Source organism: Tupaia chinensis, unplaced genomic scaffold (assembly GCF_000334495.1).
Source record: "Tupaia chinensis unplaced genomic scaffold, TupChi_1.0 Scaffold000520_1, whole genome shotgun sequence".
NCBI lineage: Eukaryota > Metazoa > Chordata > Mammalia > Scandentia > Tupaiidae > Tupaia > Tupaia belangeri.
Window position 1 is genome coordinate 620,275 of NW_006160033.1, and position 23,163 is coordinate 643,437.

At 36.6% G+C, this 23,163-nt stretch overlaps 1 protein-coding gene across 1 annotated transcript in view; it reads left to right on the forward strand.

The window, feature by feature from the left end:
• The window catches only part of PDCD4 (programmed cell death 4), a 33,982-nt gene extending 11,063 nt beyond the window's left edge, over nucleotides 1-22,919 (forward strand). The window contains exons 4-12 of the mRNA XM_027775069.1: nucleotides 2,440-2,534; nucleotides 6,642-6,755; nucleotides 11,647-11,868; nucleotides 14,435-14,532; nucleotides 15,709-15,823; nucleotides 19,919-20,026; nucleotides 20,363-20,473; nucleotides 21,579-21,718; nucleotides 22,176-22,919. Of these exons, the coding sequence (XP_027630870.1) occupies nucleotides 2,440-2,534; nucleotides 6,642-6,755; nucleotides 11,647-11,868; nucleotides 14,435-14,532; nucleotides 15,709-15,823; nucleotides 19,919-20,026; nucleotides 20,363-20,473; nucleotides 21,579-21,718; nucleotides 22,176-22,236 (1,064 nt within the window). The 3' untranslated portion in view covers nucleotides 22,237-22,919. The remainder of the gene's footprint in view (nucleotides 1-2,439; nucleotides 2,535-6,641; nucleotides 6,756-11,646; nucleotides 11,869-14,434; nucleotides 14,533-15,708; nucleotides 15,824-19,918; nucleotides 20,027-20,362; nucleotides 20,474-21,578; nucleotides 21,719-22,175) is intronic.
• The last annotated feature ends 244 nt before the right edge of the window (nucleotides 22,920-23,163 follow it).

Below are 23,163 nucleotides of genomic sequence, written 5' to 3' on the forward strand. Positions count from 1 at the left end.
CCAGTGAAACGCTTTCTTTTTAAAACAAACAAACAAACAAAAAACCCACTTGTCAGATTCTGTTTCATTCTGTTGGCAAAGATTATATTCTAGATGCAGAACCCTCCCCCCAAAGAAGCAATTATTGGTGAAATTGTATGGGTTCTTTAATATAGTATGTTGGTGTTTATAAAAACATTTCAGTAAATGTATACAGAAAAGCGACTTTGAAAGTTAGAATTATTAAACTTCTATTACTTGTTTTATGTATAGAAGTAGAGAGATAATTATTAGTGTTGATATGCTTGAAATAACTATTATTTGTAACATTGCTGGTTACAAAATTTAGTTTGATACATACTTTTATATTTGTAGTATTAGGTTTTATAACATTTGACATGGGTACTGTTTCTTTTTTTTTTTTTTTTTAAAGAAGTTCTCCTAAATTCCTTCTACTTTTTTAGAATTATTTTATTTCACTTTTATTTGTTTGTTTATTTTAATTTGACAAGAGAGGGGAAGAGTGAGAAAGAGAGAGAAAGTGAGAAAGCAAGCCACCAGGTCTGGTACTTGAACTTTGGTCAGCCATGTGGGAGTCCAGCGCCCACCACGCCACCTGCCGGCCCCTGGGCACTGTTTCTATGTCAAATAATTTTTCTCGTTTCCTGTACTATATTTTACAGACCCACACATTTCTTTTTGTTTTGTTACCAAGAATGTCAAATAAAATTTAGAGTTCAACTCCCATTATAACCTCCCTCTAGGTCTTTGATATAGCTATTTAGATTTTTTCTTTGGTTTTGCTTTTTAAAAAGGTATTTACTGAGACCTGCAGTTGGCATAATGGCTACGTCGCCGGACTCCCATGTAGTCGACTGAGGTTCAAGTCCCGGACCCCGTGGCTTAAACTCCACACCCAGTGCCTATGTGTGCGTGCCCAAGATCCCCAGAGGAGAATGGAGAAGGGATTGTGGTGTGGCCATCCCCTCCCCCAAGGGGGTGATTTCTCGCTTTCTGTCTCTGTCTCTCTCTCTTTCTGGCAAGTACATGTGCCCTATAACAAAAGCCTCTCCAAAAAAAAAAAAGTATTTACCTTTTTAGTTTTTGTTTAAATTAATTTATTTACATTTAATCACATCTTCACAGTGTACAACATTTCTTTTACCTTTTTAGTTTTTAACTTTGTAAGCTATTTCAACTTGATGTTTTAGGAAGTACCTTGTGAAATATATACAATTATTGAAAAAGTGATCAGAATAAAAAGGAGTTTAAAGTATAATTCTTTTTTAAAAAAGAATTTTTTATTTATTTAATTTTATTTGTTGTTATTTTTAACTTGACCATAAAGAGAAAGAGAAAGGGGAAGTGAGAAAGCAAGATGTCAGATGTGGGACTCAAACTGTGTTCGGCCATGTGGGAGGCTAGCACTTTAACCACCATGCCACTTGCTTGCCCCTAAAGTATAATTCTTAACTAGAAAAAAAAAAATTAGCGTAGAAACTAAAATACTGTTTTTTAAGAACTGCTTAACTTTATTTATTTATTTATTTTAATTTGACCAGGGAGCGACAGAGAGATAAAGTGAGAAGGCAAACTGCCAGGTCTGGGACTCGAACCACAGTTGGTCATGTGGGAGTTTAGCGCCCTTAATCACCATGTCACCTGCCAGCCCCACTAAAATACATTCTTAATACCAGCAGGTGGCATAATGGTTAAGGGTGCTGGACTCCCATATGTCCCACTGTGGTTCAAATCTCAGACCTGGTGTTGCTTTCTCACTTTCCCTTTCTCTCTCTTGCCCTGTCAAAAACAAATAAATAAAAAAGAATTTAAAAAAAATTGCCATATTGCTTGAGTGCTCACTGGAGAAAGACGGGTACGGGCACAGAGAGAGCATCCACCAAGGAGGATGGCCACACCACAATCCTGCCTTCTGTATTCTGTTGGAATTTTGGGCATGCATGCACATACACCCTGCATGTCTCCAAACTAAGTTCAGGACTTAAACTGTGTAGTTGGCTATCTGGGATCCAGCCACTTATAACCACATCACAGACTGATCCCCAAAGTACATTTTTTAGAAGTCATTTAATATCTGAACATTTAGGGACCAGTAGTTAGCGTAATGGCTATGTCACTGGATTCCCACGTAGTCGACCGTGGTTCGTGTCCCAGACCTGGTGGCTTAAACTCACGCCGGGCGCATGTGTGTGCGTGCCCAAGATCCCGAGAGAAGAATGGAGGAGAAGGGATTGCGGCATGGACATCATCCCTGGGGGTTGATTTCTCACTTTCTGTCTTTCTGTCTCTCTCTGTCTTTCTGGTGAGCGCACGCACCTTAAAAAAAAAAAAAAAAAAAAAAATCTGAACATTTAGAATTACTTCAGATTTCAATTAAAATAATTATTTATGAACTATGAATTTTGTACTCTATCCTTTTCCAATTCTAAACTTTTTCAGGTGGTGCAGGAGGCAAAGGTGTTTGGGGTACACCTGGACAGGTATATGATGTGGAGGAGGTGGATGTGAAAGATCCTAACTATGATGATGACCAGGTATCAGTATTTTCATTTTTAAATTTAAAATGTTCACAGACTTTTTTGACTTTGTAAGCAGTTTACCTATACCTTTGTCAAACCATATGTGTATGTATTTATACTCTACTGCTATCAAATCTCACACACACACACACACACACACACACACACACACACACACACATATATATCACATACTAGTGTATATATCTGTATCATATATTCTTAATACTTAGAAGTTGTTCATTTTGAATTAGAAAACCAAGTTCACTGATGGTAATGCATGCATATTTTCACTTGGGTTCCAAAGTGAGTCAAAAGTATGTCCTTACAAATTCACTTAGGATAAGTAAATTGAGCATTTTCCAATAAATTCTATCAGTGAATATAGTTTTTTCCTACAGTAATGATAATGAGAAGAATGTATCTTCTTTTGAATATCTTAAGAGTTATAAATATGTTTCTCTTTATATTGTTTAGGATAAATTTTGTTTTTTGGACATGTGGATCTTTGCTGAGAATGTAAATTTTATTTTTATTTTTTGGAGAGGTTTTTGCTATAGGGTACGTATGCTTGCCAGAGAGATAGAGAGCGAGAAATTACCTCCCCCCAGGAGGAATGGCCACATCGTAATCCCTTCTCCTCCATTCTCTTTGGGATCTTTGGCATGCACACACATGCGTCCGGCGTGAGTTTAAGCCACTGTGTCTGGGATTCAAACCGTGGTCGACTACATGGGAGTTCAGCGACATAGCCATTATGCCAACTGTTGGTTCCTAAGAATGTAAATTTTTAATACATTTTGTAGTGAAGTTTTTATTTATTTCTCTCCTTAATGGAAAAAAATTTAAAGTAAAGAGACTATTATAATGAATTTGCTAGTACTCATATAACAGTATTACCAACTTCAGTAATTATTAACCCAGGCAATTTTATCTCATTCTATGCCTCCATTTACTGTCCTGTTTCTGTCACCCTTCTCCCTAGCCATATTCTGGATTATTTTGTAGCAACTCATTGATACTAGGATATGTTTTTTAAAAAATGCTGTCTTTGTGGGGCCAGCCATTGGCATAGTGGTTAAGCAGCTAGGTCCCACATGGCCAACTGCACAGTTGGAGTTCTGGATTGGGCAGCTTGAAAAACACCCTGGGTGGGTGGGTGGTGTGTGTGTCAAAAAATCCCAAGAGGAGAATGAAGAAGAGATTGTGGTGTAGCTGTTCCCCCAGGGGGTATTTTCTCTTTGTCTTTGTTTCTCTCTCTCTCTCTCTCTCTTTCTTTCTCTCTTGGACCCTCTTTCTCTCTCTCTGGCAAGTACATGTGCCCTATAGCAAATTTAAAAAAAAAAAAAGTAGAGAAAATGTTGCCTTTGCAAGAGGTAAGACATATTAATGATGATTTTAGACAGGGAAATATCAAGTGTATGTTATTTTGTTGTGTATTATTTGTATGTATTACTTAACTATTTTAACAAGTAGTTGGACATGGGACTATTCTAAGAAAATGTGAAAAATATTTAAAACAAATGGGATTGAAATACCAAAGATACTGTATTAAATATTTACAGTTTGAGTATCCCTCATCCAAAATACTGGTTGTTAGAAAAGTCATGTCATGTTTTTGCAACAGATGGTGCTAGTTCCTTAGAGTATTAGAGTCATTTGCATCTATGCTATTGATTTATCATTTGACAACTGACAGTTCTAGCTTCAGTCTAAAAAAATTAAGTGATTTGGTTGAGTTTGGAGATTTTATAACAAATTGAAGATGGAAGGCCAAACTGCATTTTTGCCGTATATTACTGTTTTACTTCTGTAAAGGGAAGGACATGCGTCAAGCTTGTGAAAATTTGCATGAAGTTTATGGTGATGGCACTTTACAAGAATGTCAGTGCTAACGATGGTTCATAAAATTCTGTGCTGATGATTTTATCTCACTGAGATTGATGATGACAAAATCAAGGTATTGATCAAGTCAGATCCACATTACATGACATGAGAGATTGCAGAAACGTTGAACATCATTCAAGCAATCATGACCACCTGAAGTAGCTGGGATATGTAAGCAAGCTCGATATTTGGATTCTTCATGAACTCAAGTTCATTTGTGATATGCTCATTAAGTGTGAGGAAAATGATCCTTTTTTTTTTTTGAAGTGACTGGTGATGAGAAGTGGATTGTTTACAACACTGTGTGTGCAAGTGGTCTTGGTCCTGACGAGATGATTCACCTCAGATGACAGTGAAAGTAGACGTTCATCAGAGGAAGGTTATGCTCTCAGTGTGGTAGGATTTTTCAGGTATCGTGTATTTTGAGCTCCTACCAAGGAACCAAACAATCGGTTTGAATGTGTACTGTTGGCAGTTGGACAGTTTGAATGAATCCATCACCCAGAAGCGTCCAGAGCTCATTGATTGTAAAAGGAGTTACGTTACATCACGACTACACAAGACCACACCCAAGTTTGATCGCCCATCAGAAATTATTGGAGCTTGGATGGGATCTGTTGCCACACCCACTATACTCACCTGAGCCTGTGGTGTCAGACTTCTGCTTATTTTGTTCTCTTCAAAACTATTTATGTGATGTTACAATTCAGATGAGGCTGTAAATCAGCCCCTCGTTGAGTTTTTCGCCAATGAAGACAGGTCCTATGAACAAGGATTATGAAGCTCACTGAAAGATGGCCAAAGTGTTTTCAAACAAACAGGCAATATGTCATTGATTTTTGTTCTTTATATAAATAGGTGATCTTTGAAAAATATAGACAACATATGTCATGACTTTTCCAACAACCCAGTGCCAGACCAGATATATTTTGCATTTGTTCAGATTCTGGAATATGCGCATGTCCATAGTGAACTTTCTTAGTGAAAAGACCAAGTCTAAACAATTCATTTATGTTTCATGTACACCTTATACATGTAGCTTGCAGGTAATTTTATGAAATATTTTTATGTTGCAGTTCTTTGACCTGTCATATGAGGTCATGTTCAGCTTTCCACTTCAGATGTCATGCTGATGCAGAAAATACATTGGATTTGAGAGCATTTCAGATTTTGGATTATTGGATTAGGGATGCTCCGTCTGTATTAGTTTTTCAAGTGTTAGACTGAAGATAGTCTGAAGAAACAAGTAAACATCTCAGGACTATTTTGTAACAAGAAAGAAAGATAGTTTTAATGATGGACATTATTATTTTTACTTCTTTTTGAAATTTTATTTGAACAGTGGCTTTTTACTTCCTTCCTTTCTTTTTTTTTTTTTTTTTTTTGTAGAAGTTTTTGCTATAGGGCGTGTGCGCTTGCCAGAAAGAGAGAGACAGAGAGACAGAAAGCGAGAAATATCCCCTAGGGAGGATGGCCATGTCTCAGCCCCCTTCTCCTCCATTCTCTTGGGATCTTGGGCATGCACGCACATGTGCCCGGCATGAGTTTAATCCACTGGGTCCGGGACTCAACCTGCAGTCAACTACTGGGAGCCCAGTGATGTAGCCATTATGCCAACTGCTGGTCCTGAACAGTGGCTTTTTCTTTAGAAATTACTCAGTCACTATAACATTGATCTTTTTTATAATTTTATTGTAATAATACTAATCATGAAGACATTGGCTCCTGCTACATTTTTATAAAAAGTGAAGTTTTAATGAAAGTACTATGTGAGGGGACTTCAAAACATGTGTGGAAAAATGGAATTAAAGTATGGGCTTCCTTGGGTGGAAAAAAATGTTCAAAATCTTTACAGAGCTTTTTCATAATACATATTTTCCATGAACGTTTTGAAGTCTCCTTGTATATGATAGGATGTCATCTTAAGCTTTGTGGTCACTAAAAGGATGACTTTTGAAAGAGAAAGAAAAAATTAAGAAAAGTTACTGGGATTGGGAAGAAGTCATATATTTCCTGTGGTTGATGTTTCTGTTATACTGGCTTATCATATTCAGATCATAGAACTAGATTAGTGACATATAGATTCTATTTTTATAACATAATAAAAGCATGTGGGATGTCTTTATCTTGCCCTCCATGGGGATCCCTAACCAGCTGGGATGTAAAATTGTAAAACAAGTTCTATTTATCTGAATGTTTTGTTCTTTAATTTATAATTCTTCTTCCCTCTCACAGGAGAACTGTGTTTATGAAACTGTAGTCTTGCCTTTGGATGAAAGGGCATTTGAGAAGACCTTAACACCAATCATACAGGAATATTTTGAGCATGGAGATACTAATGAAGTTGCGGTAGGTTTAAAGCTATAGGTACAATTTATTTAATATAGGAGAGAAAACACTACTATAAGCAAAACATATCTAGAATGACCTTGGACCACTAAATAAGCTTAAGCATTTTCTTTTATATAAATTCTTTTTCTTTTTAAAAATTTATCTAGTTTTTAAAAATTTGCTACAAGGTGGGCATATGCACTCACTGGAGAGAACGAGAAAAGAAAGTGAGGAAAGCACGCCAGTGGGGGATGATCATGCTGCAGTCCCTTTTCCATTCTCCTCTTGGGACTTAGGGCATGCCACACATACATGCCCAGTGTGTTCTTCAAGCCACTGGGACTGGGAATTGAACTGCACAGTTGGCCATGTGAGATCTAGTTGCCTTTATCACCATGTTACCGGCTCACCCCCATTTTTACATTTTTAAAGAAAAGTTCATTTTTTTCTGTGAGCACAGGAGAGAGAAAGCACCTGTAACAGGTCTCAATACCACATTCCACTCCCAGCCTCAGCCAGCCTTGGATCACACATCCTGGTATACTCAAAGAGGTGTTCATACCTCAACGGGGAACGTGCACCTGTGGGACTGCCTTGCAGAGCGTTAGTGTTGACTGTTGCTGGCGCATCTGGCTCCTATAAACACATTTCTGACTAAGAAATGGAATAGAATGCCATTGTGCTAATATACTAGTTATGATATATTTGGGCTCTGATGAGAACTATGTGCCCAAAAAGTAGCACAAGCACAGTATTTAAAAAATTTTTTTAAACAATTCATAACGTTTTAACTTTATTTTTAATAATTTATAAAAGTTCAGCAATTTCAGGGCATTCAAGAATTCTATAAAAATCTCTTCAGGGATTTCACTTAAGAATGCCTAAGTTTGGGGCACCAAATAGTGGCACAGTGGTAAAAGTGATGTTCTGCAAGTCTAACCTCACAAAGGAATGTTCTAGTTCAAGTCCAGAGACTTTGTGAGCCATGTGCTTGCTTGTGATCTGGGGCTGGCTGGAGGTGGGTTATGGCATTAAGACTGTGTTGGAGGTCCTCTCTCTTTCTCTCTTTTGCTCATGGAAGAAACAAAAATAATAATGGAAAAAGAATGCCCAAGTTTCATGTTTTTGACATTATTTCAGTGTTCAGGATTAAAATAAAACCTGGAGTATTCTGAAAAGCAAAAAAAAAAAAAAAAAAACAGAACAATATAAAGGTTTTAAAAAGGGGCTGGCTTCATGTCTAGTGGTTAAGGGAATGGATCCACATGGCTGACTACAGTTTGAGCCTTGGCCCTGGCAACTTGAAAAACACACTCAGTATGTATGCCCACAATCCCAACAGGATGGAAAAATGTAGTAGAAGAGATTATGGTGTAATCTTGCTCCACTGGGGAAATACCTTGTCTCATTCTCTTTTTCTATCTGATGAGTACATGTGCCCTGTAGCAATTGAAGAAAAAAAAAAAGATTTGTGGGGCCAGCAGATGGTGTAGTGATTAAGGTGCTGGACTCCTACATGGCTGACCGTGGTTTGAGTCCTAGACCTGGTGGCTTGAAAAATCAAGCTAACTATATATTTGTATATGCCAAAAAAAATTTTTTTTGGGGGGAGAGGTTTTTGCTATAGGGTGTGTGTGCTCGCCAGAAAGAGAGAGACAGAAAGCAAGAAATCACCCCCCGAGGGGATGGCCACTCTGCAATCCCTTCTCCTCTTGGAGATCTTGGGCATGTATGCACATGTGCCCGGCGTGAGTTTATGCCACCGGGTCTGGCATAAACCGTTGAACCGTGGTTGACTACATGAGAGCCCAATGACATAGCCATTATGCCAACTGCTGGTCCTATGTATGTGCCAAAATTTTGAGAGAAGAGTAGAAGAGAAGGGATTATGGCACAGCCATACTCCCCGGAGGTGGGGGGGACGATTTCTCAGTTACCCTCTCACTGACACTCTTTGTGAGTGCATATGCCCTATGGAAAAAACCTTAATTTAAAAAAATTGAAAAAAGATGTAGAGGGCCAGCAAGTGGTGTGGTGGGTAAGGCACTGGATCCCAAATGGTCAACTGTGTGGTTTGAATCTTAGACTCAGCAGCTTGAGTATCACCCCAGGCACATGTGTATGCTTCCTCAAAAGTCCAGTAGGACAATGTAGGCCAATGCGTGGCCATCCCCTTGGGAGGTTGCTTTGTCAATCCTTTCTCTCTTTCTCTGCCTCTTTGGTGACCGCATGTACCCTATGTTAATTATGAATTGTTCATCGATAAATCTAAAAGGTTAAATTAAAATGATTAATCGGGACCAGCAGATGGTGTAGCAGTTATATCGCAGAACTCCAACACGGTTGACTGTGGTTTGAGTCCTAGACGTGGTGACTTCAAAATCATGCTGGGCACGTGTGATGCGTGCCCAAGGCTCTGGGAAGAGAATGGAGAGGAGAATTTTGACATGGTCATCCCCTCGGGGGTGATTTCTCACTTTCCTTCTCACTGGGTCTCTCTTTTTCTCTCTGGTGAGTGAATGTGCCCTAAGGGGACGGGGGAGAGCTTAAAAATTAGTAATCTAGTTAGGGTTACTGGGTTAAAGTAATATACAATTGTTAATGCTCTAGAAGTTTTATGATTTACAGTCTTAATGTTTGGACTGGATTCCTGTATTTGTCAGATACCATGAGGCTTCTTATCTTTTAATATGAATATAAAACAAATCCTTGTTCAGTGCCTACCATTTGAAGGAATTTATGATAGATGACTGCTGCCTTTTTGAATTTCAAATGAAGGAAATGATACATAAACAGATTATTAAAATATAATGTGGAACATTTTGTTATAGAGGAAGAATTAAGTCCTGTGAGAGAAGGGCCTGTAGAAATCTGGGTATCCTACCTAGCCTAGGAGCAAGCATGTACTAAGTATCTATTAACTGAATTTAGATATAATAATTTAATAGTCAAAGGGTCATTTTGAGGGGCCAGTGGTACAGTGGTAAAATTCAGTGTTCTGTGAGGCCAATCCACACAGGAAGGTTTTGGGCTTGTGTCCAGAGACCTCCCTAGGTGTGCCAGGCATGTCTATCTGTGCCCATGAGATCAGGGGTGGATCAAGGTGTCAGACCCTGTTGGAGGTGCTGTCTCTCAATCTCTCTCTCATCTCTCTCTTGCTCATGGAAGAAATACAGATACTTTTTATTTAATGTGTTTTTGAGAGATTTTTGTTAAAGGGCATGTGTGCTCACCTGAGAGACAGAGAGAGAAAGCAAGAAATCATCCCACAGGGGTGATGACCACCTGCAATCCTTTCTCCTCCGTTCTCCCCTTGGGATTTTGGGCATACATGCACACATGCTGGGCGTGAGTTTCAAGCCACTGGATTTTGGGACTCAAACCATGGTCAACCGTGTGGGAGTGCAGTGATGTAACCATACCATCTTTTTTATTATTATTATTATTGGTGGGGTTTTTTTTGCTAGAGGGTGCTGTGCACTCACCTGAGAGAAGAGAGAGACAGAACAAGAAATAACCCCTCTGGGGGAATGGGCACACCAGAGTCTCCTCTCTTCCATTCTCCTCAGGATTTGGGGCACACATGCACGTGTCTGGCATGTTTTAAATCACTGGGTCTGGTACTCGAATCACCGTTGACTACTTGGGAGTCCAGCAACATAACCATTATGCCATCTGCTGGTCCCCATATACTTTTTAAAAGAGGGGGTTATCGTGTGTACTGAATGAGATCGTATAAGCAAAATGGCTATTATAGTACCTGATATATAGCTGGCCAATAGATACTGCTAACTAGGAAATTTTAATTTTATCCTAGTATTTAAAACAACTCATTTAAGAACAGTGATGTTTAAGATCTCATTTTAAGCTCTATATGAAAGTATAAATTTTTATTTCAAGAGAGAGTTTTCCAGAAAGTAGAATATGAACAGCTTATGATAAGGTAAAATGAATTTTGCCACAAACACTCTTAAAATGATATTCCTAGAAATAACAGTAATAGATCATAGGTCATAAGGCAGATGATTAGTTAACTCCTAACACCAAACCTAACACTGTTAATACAGGTTAATAAACTATTTTAGCTATAATTCACTTTTTTTAAAAGAATTACTTTATTTAATTTTATTTATTTATTTTAATTTGACCAGAGAGGGACAGAGTGAGAGAGAGAGAAGTGAGAAAGCAAGCTGCCAGGTCTGGAACTCTGGGACTTGAACCGGGGTTGGCCATCTGGGAGTTAGCGCCCTCAACCATCATGCCACCTGCCGCCCCCCCACATCTTTTTTTTTTTTAAGAGTTATTTATTTATGTATTTATTTATTTTGGAAAAGAATTACTTTTTTTAAACTTTATTTATTTATTTATGTATTTATGTATGTATTTTAATCTGACCAGAGAGGTACAGAAAGAGAGCGAGAGAAAGAGAAAGTGAGAAAGCAAGCCGCTGGGTCCAGAACTCAAACTGCATTCGGCCATGTGGGAGTCCAGCGCCCTTAAACACCATGCCACCTGCTGGCCCCAAGAATTTTATTTTTTAAGATCTATATATTTAATTTGAGCCGAGAAGGGGGAGGGAGAAAGCGAGAAAGCAAACTGCCAGGTCCAGGACTTGAACCGTGGTTGGCCATGTTGGAGTCCAGTGCCCTAACCACCACGCCACCTGCTGGCTGCCACACCTTAAATTTAGTGTTCAGGTGGTTAAAACATGACATAATGGTTTAATATCTAATTTATATGTAGAAAAAGATGGATTTATCCTATCCCACAAAATATGACTGCTTTTCTGTTATTTCCAAAGGGGAGAGGTAAGGAAATATAGATTAAATCTTGGTTTTTCAAAAATAAATTTTACTGATTTATAGGTAATGAAATAGTTTTAAGTTTCACTTATTTATTTTTTGACTAGGAAATGCTGAGAGATTTAAATCTTGGTGAAATGAAAAGCGGAGTACCTGTTTTGGCAGTGTCCTTAGCATTGGAAGGAAAGGCTAGTCATAGAGAAATGACATCTAAGCTGCTTTCTGACCTGTGTGGGACAGTAATGAGCACAAATGATGTGGAAAAATCTTTTGATAAGCTATTGAAAGATCTACCTGAATTAGCATTGGATACTCCTAGAGCACCACAGGTTCGTATGTTTCTTTTTTGTTCATTTCCTCTCCTGACTACACTTCCAGTTACTGAAATAATTCAAGGTTCTAGGAAATTTTAGTAGAAGGAAGAGAAATGGCCCACATTTCCCTCTAAAATAGCTCCTAAGATTTTGGTATATATGTTGCTAGCTGATCTTTTGTTTTTTAAATATGTTCTTCATCATACTATAAATTCAATTTTATATCCTATTTCCCCTCCCAACCATGCTTTGTGTATTTTTTAGGTCATATTTTTTGGTGTCTCTATATTCCCTATTGTATGTAGTTAAGCCGTTTTATCAGCATTTTTTAAAATGTAGATTCTTAAAGTTGAGTTTGCACAGCTGTTTATTATAAAAATAGTCATAAATAAGACATTTCTTTTGTAGCTTTAAAAACATGTTAAGTTATTGCTAACTGCTATTTAGTTATCAAAATTTTTAATGAAAGTATAAGCACTAAGTAAACAATTTAGAAACACATAATAAATAGGTCAGTTCCTAAACGCCATCTCTGTTACACTTTCCTGTGACAGATAATTACGGTTTATGTAAAGTACTGAGTGGTGATTCAAAATGGACCTTAATTCCCTTTATTTTTTCTTTTCTAAAATTTATTTATTCATTTTTTTTAATTTAACCAGAGTTGGAGAGAGAGAGAAAGGGAGAGAGAGAGAGAGAAAGGGAGAGAAAGTGAGAAAGCAGGCTGCCAGTGCCAGGACTCGAACTGCTGCCAGCCCTGTGGGATTCTAGCACCTTTAATCACCAGGCCACCTGCTGTCCCCAATTCCCCTCTTTATATCAATACACATACTTGAAGTTTACATTTCATTATAGAGATTTTTAACTATAAAAGCCAAAAAGAAGGAAGGCTAGGAAAAATAACTACTGTTAATACTTTGGTGTGTTCCATTCTACACTCTTGGTATCAGTGTATATTATAATCTCTTTACTTTTTAGTTTAGTTTAAAAACAAGTTCATACCATCTGTGCTATTTTGTAAAATTGATTTTTTTTATCACACTATAAAATATCGTTAAGTACTTACTATCTACACTCTGTGGCAGAATTGGAAAGATCCAAAGATGTAAAAGGGAGGAAAAGCGTAGATACCAGGAACTGTATGGGCGGGGAATGTGTAGTTGAGGATAGGTGGGAGAGGACTGGGGAAGAAACACATAACAGACACAAGAATATAAGGTTCTTGGTTGAAAATGATATATCCTTGACCTTGTTATCACATACTATACACATGCTTTGAAACACCATATTGTACAGTGTAGATATATACAGTGATTAAATATGAGTAAGAAATCATAAAATAAAAATTCTTTAAAAATATGTTAAGTATCTTCCCCTATGACTACATAGTGTACTGTCTTATGTGTGTGTCATTTAACCACACCTGTATTGTGCACTAAAATTGTTTTTCAATTTTTATAATAAATAATGTTTTTAAGATAATATTTGTTTTTCTCATAAATTTTTTAATCTCAGTTTTATTTTTGAGAAAACCTTGTCTGTAAATTTTTTTTAGAAAAGTTTCAGTTTAAGTCATTCATTTAACAAAAAATTTTGTTTTCAAAAGTCACACTAGTTTTTATTTTCAAGGAGAGGAAGATGGATGCAATTGGGAAGAGATGCACGAGGGCTTCCATATTCAGTGCTCTCTTTCTCTTTTTAAAAATTTATTTATTTTTGACAATCAAATCAAGGATATTTTCAGTAGAAAATTTTGTGCTTTTGGGTCTGTTAAATGCTTTTTTCCTTTGTCCCTCCCACCCACCTGCTACCATCTATTCCCCTCTTTACAAATTCTGGTATCTGCATTTATCCTTCCTACTATCATATCTTCAGATCTTTCAGTTTCTGCCACACAGTGCAGACATTCAGTATATATATTAGAGTGGGGATATATATACAGTGTTTGTCTTTCAAAGTCTGACTTGCTTTGCTTTCATATTCATTTTGATTCACATGACAGTGTCTCATTGTTCCTTATAGCTCGATAGTATTCCATAGTGTGTATTTTTCCACCTGAGCATCAGTCCTTGGGCACTTAGGTTGGTTCCATTTCTTCGCAATTGCAAATAATGCTGCAGTAAACGGAGTTCCAGTGTCCTTTTGACAGAGTGCTTTCCTATTCTTTTGGTAAATACCTGGGAGGATTACTGAGTCCTGTGGTAATACTATTTGTAGGTTTTTGAGGAACCTCCATATTGTTTTCTATAGTGGCTGTACCAATTTACATTCCCACCAGCAGTGTCGCAGAGTGGCACACAAATATTTTTCATTATATACTGTGTATCAGGCAGTGTCAAGGTGTTAAGGATTCAGCCAAACATATGTGGCCCTCACTCAGATGGCTCCTAAAGGTTAAAATGTTAAAGTATATGCCAAGCATAACTAACGGGTGCTAAACAGATATTTTTAATATTCCAATAAGTCTTTAAGGTATTGACTACACCATTCAATCAGTCATCATATATGTATATAGAAATTGTGTCCTACAAAAGTATATTATAGATTTTTTTTATATAGCTCTTTTTTTTTCTTATTATAGTTGGTGGGCCAGTTTATTGCTAGAGCTGTTGGAGATGGAATTTTATGTAATACCTATATTGATAGTTACAAAGGAACTGTAGATTGTGTACAGGCCAGGTAAGTAAATTAAGTTTCCTATTTAGAATTTCAAAACCAGGGGAAAATTCTTCAGGGTCCTATCAAAATAATACTTCAGTAATGGGACATTGTAGGCACCTATTTCCTATTAGTCTGTATTTCTCCACTGCTGAAATGGAGAGATAGTTGGCATAATAGGAAGAGGACTGTACTATAACATGGAAGTTCCAGGTTTTAACTAAGCCATGTAAAACCATTCTTCTCTAGGATTCAGTTTCTATGTTTATAAAATGAAAGTACTGGTTAACAGAATGTTAAGTTCCCTTCAGGTTCTAACAATCTGCAGTTTAATGTCCTAGTAAGATGAACAACATTAGTGAGAGCCTCATTTACAATTTTATTTTGTACTTACCTACTGTGTGATCATTTTTTAGTCACAAAATAATATCTTTTTAAAATCTTGTTCTTTGGTATCATTAGTTATAATCTAATTAAGATATTTGGGGAGTTACTCTATATGATTTTTTTTTTTGAGAGATTTTCACTATAGGGCGCGTGTGCTCGCCAGACAGACAGAGAGACATAGAGACAGAAAGCGAGAAATCACCCCCCAGGGGGGATGGTCACACCACAATCCCTTCTCCTCCATTCTCCTCTCAGGATCTTGGGCACGCACGCACACGCGCCCGGCATGAGTTTTAAGCCACTGGGTCCAGGACATGAACCGCGGTCGACTACGTGGGAGTCCAGCGACATAGCCATCACGCTAAATGCTGGTTCCCTCTATATGATTTTGATAACTTCTTGGAGAATTAGATTTAGACTTAGCTGTATCTTAGATTTTCTCAGGTTTAGATACTAACTCAATTTTCTAGGGCTACTTCAGTTCATATTAGAAAGATCTCCCTGGATAGGAAGGTCCAGGTCTAAGTAAAAGTTATATGTGAAATGTTCCTTCTCAGTGTAGATCAATTATTTTGTAGTATTTTTAAATAATTTTTCTTGAATAAGAAATGGAAATAATAGGGCTTAAGAATTTAAACATGAGAATCAATGTTTTCTGCTTTGTATTTTGAAATACAGTTTTTCAAAAGAGTTTTGAATTTTATATTGCTTTTATGTTATACAAAAGCTTTTAATGCATATGGGATTTTGTCAACATTTGGTAAACCTCAGGCATTAAGTTTTTCCTTTGTGTTTTTTGTTTTTTTATAGAGCTGCTCTGGATAAGGCTACTGTGCTCCTGAGTATGTCCAAAGGTGGAAAGCGTAAAGACAGTGTGTGGGGCTCTGGCGGTGGGCAGCAGTCGGTCAATCACCTTGTGAAAGAGGTAACTGTTAGATATTTTTAACTTTATGTATTTTTTTCTGAGAAATTTGTAGACAAAAGTTCAGTCTTTTAGCTAAATTCAGTCTTAAGTTTAGTCAAATTGAAAAGTGAATGATTCAATCCTTTTGTATTTAGCTTTATATCCTTTATAAATTATACAATAATTGTATAATTGTTACTAAATTTTACTATTTCCTTGACTTAAAAAAATAAGACTGTTAAAAGAGACTTTTAAGAAGGCCATATGTGAACTTCAGAAGACTGAAATCTTTTTGTCATATTACTGTTTAAAATTTTTCAAATCTAGTCAGTCATCCCTCTCAGCATCTATGGAATTAATTCTACAATCTCCTTCAGATATCAAAATCTACACATGCTCAAGTCTCTTATATAAAATCTGTAGTATTTGCAAATAACCTACACTCATCCTCTCACATAACTTAAATCATCTTTGGGTTACTTATAATACCTAATATCATGTAAATGTGAGGTAAATAGTTATACTATATTTCTTTATTTGTATTTTCTCTTATTATTGTTATTTTTTAGGTTTTGTTTCTCCAAGAATATTTTCTGACTTTGGTGGGTTGAATACATGGGATGTAGAACCCATGGATATTGAGGGCTGACTTGTACTGTTGAAATAAGATATTCTGTTCTGTAGTTATTCAATTGTTACCTGTTTTCATATGAGTAATTTGAAACTAGATAGTCTCAGATTGTAAGTTATAAAATAGGAGCACTAGAGTAAATCAGGGTAGTATGAATTTTCTTTTATGAAATTCATTACCTAGGGCTGGTCCCATGGCCTGGTGGTTAAGGGAGAGGACTCACACAAGGGCAACAGCAGTTCAGATCCTGGCCTTGGCAACTTAAAAAACATGCCGGGTACATGTGTATACATGTGCAGAATCTTGACAGGGTGGAGAAATGGAGAAAGGATTATGGCATGCTGTACCCCATCGGGGGATGCTCTCTCCTCCTCCTCTGTCTCTAGTAAGTATATGACTTCTCTAGGAATTAAAAAAAAAAGCCAAACAGAAATTCACTACCTGTATATGTGCTTTAAAAGGAAAAGTAATTAACTTACTACATTAAAATGCCGGATTTATTCCGTTTTTTTCCCCTGGCTATTATGTGATGTTCTGTAACAAAACACAAAAGTATTGGGACCAGCAGTTGGTATAATGGCTTTGTCACCATGTAGTCGACAGTGGTTCAAGTCCCACACCCAGTGGCTTAAACTCATGCCAGGCGCATGTGTGTGTGTGCCCAAGATCCCGAGAGGAGAATGGAGGAGAAGGGATTGCGGTGTGGCCATCCCCTCTAGGGGGTGATGTCTTGCTTTCTGTCTCTGTTCCTGTTTTTCCGGCGAGCACACGCACCCTATAGCAAAAAATCTCCCCCCCACACACCAAAAAAAAAAGAGAGAAAAAAACCCAAAAGTATTTAATCTCTTTATCTGCAGATCTTTAAGAGAAGACATGTAATTAGATTTACGTTTATGTGCTTCTGATTTTTGAGTATAATATTTTCATGTGACTATAGTTTTTTTTTTTTTTAAAGAACTATTTTATTTAACTTTATTTTAATTTGAGCAGAGAGGAACAGAGCAAGAGAGAGAGAAAGTGAAAGAGCAAGCTGCCAGGTCTGGGACTCGAATCGCGGTCAGCCATGTGAGAGTCCAGCACCCTTAACCACCACATCACCTGTTGGCCCACATGTGACTATAATTTTTAAGTTTTAATCATATATATACATGCACACTTTTCTTTCTTTTTTTTAAGAAATTTTTGCTATAGGGCACATGGCTTGCTGGAGAAAGAGAGGCAGGAAGTGAGAAATCACGCCCTGGGGGATCACCATGCCGCAGTCTCTTCTCCATTGGCTCTCTTGGGCTCTTAGGCACGCGTGCACATATGCCTGGCATGAGTTTAAGCCTTTAGGTCTGGGACTTGAACTGGAGTCAACCTCTTGGGAGTCCAGCAGTGCAACCATTACGCCATCCCATTATGCCATTATGTCTCTACACACACATGTCTTATACACACACACCCTAGTTAAGTATTAAGGAGCTGAAAATTAGAATCTTGACTATTTTGCTTTTGTATATATTAAAGTAGATGAATTGGTGTTTGCAATGTCATGACTGTAATGGTTTTTAAAAAATTAAAGAATTGGGGCCAGCAGGTGGTGTAGCAGTTAAGGTGCTGGATCCCTACATGGCCGGCCATGGTTTGAGTCCCAGACCCAAAGGCTTAAAAATCACGCGTTCATGCATGCCCAAAAAGGCTAAGAGTAAAATGGAGGAGGAGAGATTACAGTGTGGCCCTCTCCCCTGTGGAGTAATTTTTCACTTTCCTTCTTTCTGTCTCTCTCTTGTGAGCATACATGTCATATGGCAAAAACATTAAAAAATGAATTATTAGAAAAATTGAGGTATAAAAATAGTCAAGATTATAGGGCAGCTAGGCAGGAAAAAGTAAAAGGAGCATCCAGATTGGAAAGGAAGAAGTAAAAGTAGCTTTGTTCCTAGATAACATGATCTGTACACAGAAAATTTCAATGAATCCCAGAAAAATTTCCAAAAGGAAACTATTAACTAATGAATTCACCAAGGTGGCAAGACATACAAAATTCATTTCTTTATAAACAGTAGCAATGAATGTTCTGAAATGACATTAATAGTTGCATTTAAAATAGCATAAAAATATAATACCTAGGAATAAATTTAACGAAAGAAGTGTAAATCCTGTACACTGAAGATTGTAAGATATTTTGAAAGAAGTTATAGAAAAGGGGATACTTAGGGGCCAGCAGATGGCGTAATAGATGGTGTAATGGTTATGTTGCTGGGCTCCCATGTAGTTGACCATGTTCCATTCCCGACCCGGTGGCTTAAAACTCAAACCAGGCACATGTGTGTGCATGTCCCAAATTCCAAGAGAATGGAGGAGAAGGGATTGCTACATGACCATCCTCCCTGGGAGGTGATTTTTCGCATTCTGTCCATCTCTCTCTCTCTCTCTGGTGAGTGCACACATCCTATAGCAAAACTCTCCAAAATAAATAAATGAATAAAACAGGAAAGGGGATACTTAAATGATTTTATCAAGTCAGCCAATTTTCACTCATTGAATGTCCATTAGATGTAAAGGTGATTTTAACAGGCAATGTATTGGGTCATCAGAAAAGTCATGATGTGTTTTTCTGTTTTTCTATGCAAAAAGTGCACCATGACTTTTCTGACTACCCAGTATAGAGCAAAGAATATTCCCAGTCAAAGTTCTTGTGCTGAAAAAAATTTATTCTACTCTTTCTCTAGAGCCATAGATGTAATGAGGGGACTTAAAGGTTGTGGAAAGATGGAATTAAAGAATGAGTTTATTTTGGTGCAAAAAGCATTTGAAATCCATGCATAGATTTTTCTTAATGGCATGGTCTGTGGATTTTTTTTTTTTTTTGGTAGAGGTTTTTGCTATAGGGCACTTGCGCTCGCCAGACAGAGTGGATTTTTTAATAGCCTCCTTTTACTGTAAAGTTTGAGCAGGAGAGTCAAGACCTTGTTCCTTTAGTCATTGAATCCTCACTTGTAGAGGAAAGAGAAACCATATGGAAACTTTTTATTTGTCTAGTAATGCCCTGTTACCATCTCATCATTTGCCTTCTAGTTGGAATCATCCTGATAGAAATGAAATGACTTTGTGCCACTTTAAAAAATTCATATTGAGACTTTCAGTTAGTGCCCTCTAGTGGCATGTAAAATCTCTCGTTTTCATTAAGGAAGCACTAAGCATTATGGTAACCCAGGCCATATACTCGTACATAATAAACCTCCTAGTAGATCTTAGTGATTATTAAAGTAACTACCACATTTGCTTTGAATTTATGAACCATTTTAAAATTGAGGCTTTATTTTTAATTATTAGAAAATCGTTACTGTAGTACGATAGATGTTTGTATGTTCCTAAACAGACAGCTGTTGTGACCTGTTTCATCATGTAATATATTGGCAAGAGGGTAAATTAAATAAATTCCTTAGGCAGCACAGTTTCTTAAAAAATCAGGAATTCTAACACAACTTTTAATTTAATAGATTGACATGCTGCTGAAAGAGTACTTACTCTCTGGAGACATATCTGAAGCCGAACATTGCCTTAGAGAACTGGAAGTACCTCATTTTCACCATGAGCTTGTATATGAAGTAAGGTTACCTTGCCATGCCAAAGAGAATATGGTTTCTTTTTGTAGCATATGAATGTTTCTTTAATAACATATATATAAAACACATGTGTATGTAAAATATGAAAGGAGAAAGTAGTTTTACATTTTTATGATATAAAATGTAATCATTTTGGGTTGGAAAAGTCATTATATTGGGTCAGAAAAGTCGTGATGTATTTTTCTATGTTTTTCTATGCAGCGTTATGACTTCTGACAACCCAATATATTAGAGAAAAGGGGTCTGATACGTTTTAGGAGCACATTCTTACATAAATTAATAGCCAAAAATTCACTCACTCATTCATTCCATTTTTAGGCCATTGTAATGGTTTTAGAGTCAACTGGAGAAAGTACATTTAAGATGATTTTAGATTTATTAAAATCCCTTTGGAAGTCTTCTACCATTACTGTAGACCAAATGAAAAGAGTAAGTATCACATTATTTTGGATAATTTTTAAGCTTTTATCTTAAGTCTGTGATTGAATAAGAATTATGAACTGTCTTTAATGTTTTCTTTTAGGTTTATTTAGTAGTAGTATGCATGTGAGTGAGGTTTTTTTTTTTCTTTTGAGAGGTTTTTGCTATAGGGTACGTGAGTTTGCCATAAAGAAAGTGAGAAATCACCCCCCAAGGGGGATGGCCACGCCACAATCCCTTCTCCCTTTTCCTTTTGGGATCCTGGGCATGCACACACACGTGCCTGGCGTGAGTTTAAGCCACTGGGTCCGGGACTCAAACTGTGGTTGACTACAAAGGAGTCCAGCAACATAGACATTGCACCAACTGCTGGTCTCCATGGGAGTATTTTTTTAATGGTAGTGTTTGAGGGTTGTACCTCTTATTAACCATTGCTTGGAAAGTAACACTTTGGTGGAGTTTACATATTTTTAAAAAATGTGTTCATTCGAGACCAGCAATGGTGTAATGGTTATCTTGGTACTCCCACATAGTCAGCCCTGGTTTGAGTCCCAGACTTGGCAGCTTAAAACTCATTCCAGGTGTGTGTGTGTGTGTGTGTGTGTGTATGTGTACCCAATATATTGAGAGGAGAATGGAGAATTGCTGTGCGGCCATCCCTCTGGAGGTTGATTTCTTACTTTCTGTCTCTCTGGCTGGTGCATGCACCCTATAGCAAAAATCTCTCCTCCGCCAAAAAAAGTGTTCTATTTCGTGCATTGTTTCTAAAATACATTTTATATTTAGAGAGAAACACAAATCTTTAACAAATTATACTTTACAGTGCATTGTTCCTATATAAAATTGCATGATGTTGAAACAGTGAGATTTATTCTGTATTTTTTTAAAAAGGTAGAGAAGTATATGTAGAGGAATAGTTGGTGAAGGAATTCATTTATTTTGGGAAAAGATGTTTTTGAAATTGGAGCATTATTTTTTCATAATATGCATTTTCCACAGACCTTTTAAAGGTAGCTCATATAAACATTTGGCCTTAATATTGATTTATGACATAGTAATGGATTATGTTTTATAGCATATATAGGCTAACAGTCCTATGCATAATTTGTTTTAGGGTTATGAGAGAATTTATAATGAAATTCCAGACATTAACCTGGATGTACCACATTCATACTCTGTGCTTGAGCGATTTGTAGAAGAATGTTTTCAGGCTGGAATAATTTCCAAACAACTCAGAGATCTTTGTCCTTCAAGGTACTTTTTTCTGAATATAAAATACTAGGTGAGGTGCTTTTGGAAGGGCTAATAAGCTAAGAGGAATTACTCATGTTCAGTTTATGGAGCAAATGGCAAAACATGTCTTACCGCCTTGTACAGCATGTTGGTGTATTTAGCTCACTGTTTTGCTTTCAAATGATAATATGATAGAAATAAATACCAAATTTTTAAATAAAATGTTTGCCTTAGTTTTTATATTTTAACTTGTTTTTTTACTGACTCTACTTGGATAATGAACTTGGTTTAATAATTAACATCTAAACAAAAACTACTCAGATCTGTTCATTTAATGTTTTATGCATGTCTTTTAAAAAAATGACAATGAAACCTTTCAGAACTTAATATGTAACTAAAAAATACCAAGTTTTAAATATTCTTATTGACTATGTCAGCATTTGAATGTATTTTCATGCCTTTTTTCTTTTTGTTACAGGGGTAGAAAGCGCTTTGTAAGTGAAGGAGACGGAGGTCGTCTTAAACCAGAAAGCTACTGAATATAAGAACTCTTGCAGCCTTAGATGTTATACAAAATAAGTATCTGATTGTAAGAGGTGTTAGCACAGGTTTTTTTCTTTTCTTTTCTTTTTTTTTTTTAACACTTGTTTTGGGTACAAAGCATTTCTGAAATTTTATAAGCTTACATTTAAGGGGAATTTTTAAAGAAGTTTTTTTCTTTCTTTTTAAAAAAAATTTTTTTTTGAGAAGAGGGTAAAGGAGGGACAAAAAGTAACCACTTCTTAAGTGGAGTATCCTAATAAGCTACCTTTTCTAAGTGCCGTGTTTATGACCTAATCATTCCAAGTTTGGCATTGATGTCTGACTGCCACTCCTTTCTTTCAAGGACAGTGTTTTTTGTAGTAAAATCACTGGTTTATACAAAGCTTTATTTAGGGGGTAACGTTAAGCTGCTAAAACCCCATGTTGGCTGCTGCTGTTGAAATACTGTGCTTTGGGAGTTAAAAAAAAAAGTTATTTCTTTGTCTTAAAGAATTTTTAAAAATGAGTTAGTCATGAGACTTAATTCATCTTTCCAGGGAACATATCGATTGGTCTTAAAGACTAGACAGTAAGTAAATGGTGGCTGGAACATCTATTTTTCTACAAAACTGGAAAAATGAACCTGGTTCTACAAGAATGTACAACAAAATAAAACATGTGAAGCAGTGTTGATTCTTTATTGGAAGTACATTTATTTTAGGTCTTTCAAAAATTTTTTGAATTTCACACACTAAATTTTAGGTTTGTATTAGGAGGCACATTTGAACCTATTGAATTTAAGCTGTATTCCCTGCACATTTTTATTCTTAAAAACTTTTAAGTTAAAAGTACAGTAATAAATTCTTTTAGTTCACAGTGAGGAAAAAAATGTATGCATCCTTTACTCCCTTGTTTATTAATTTGGAGTTAATGAAATTAAAAAA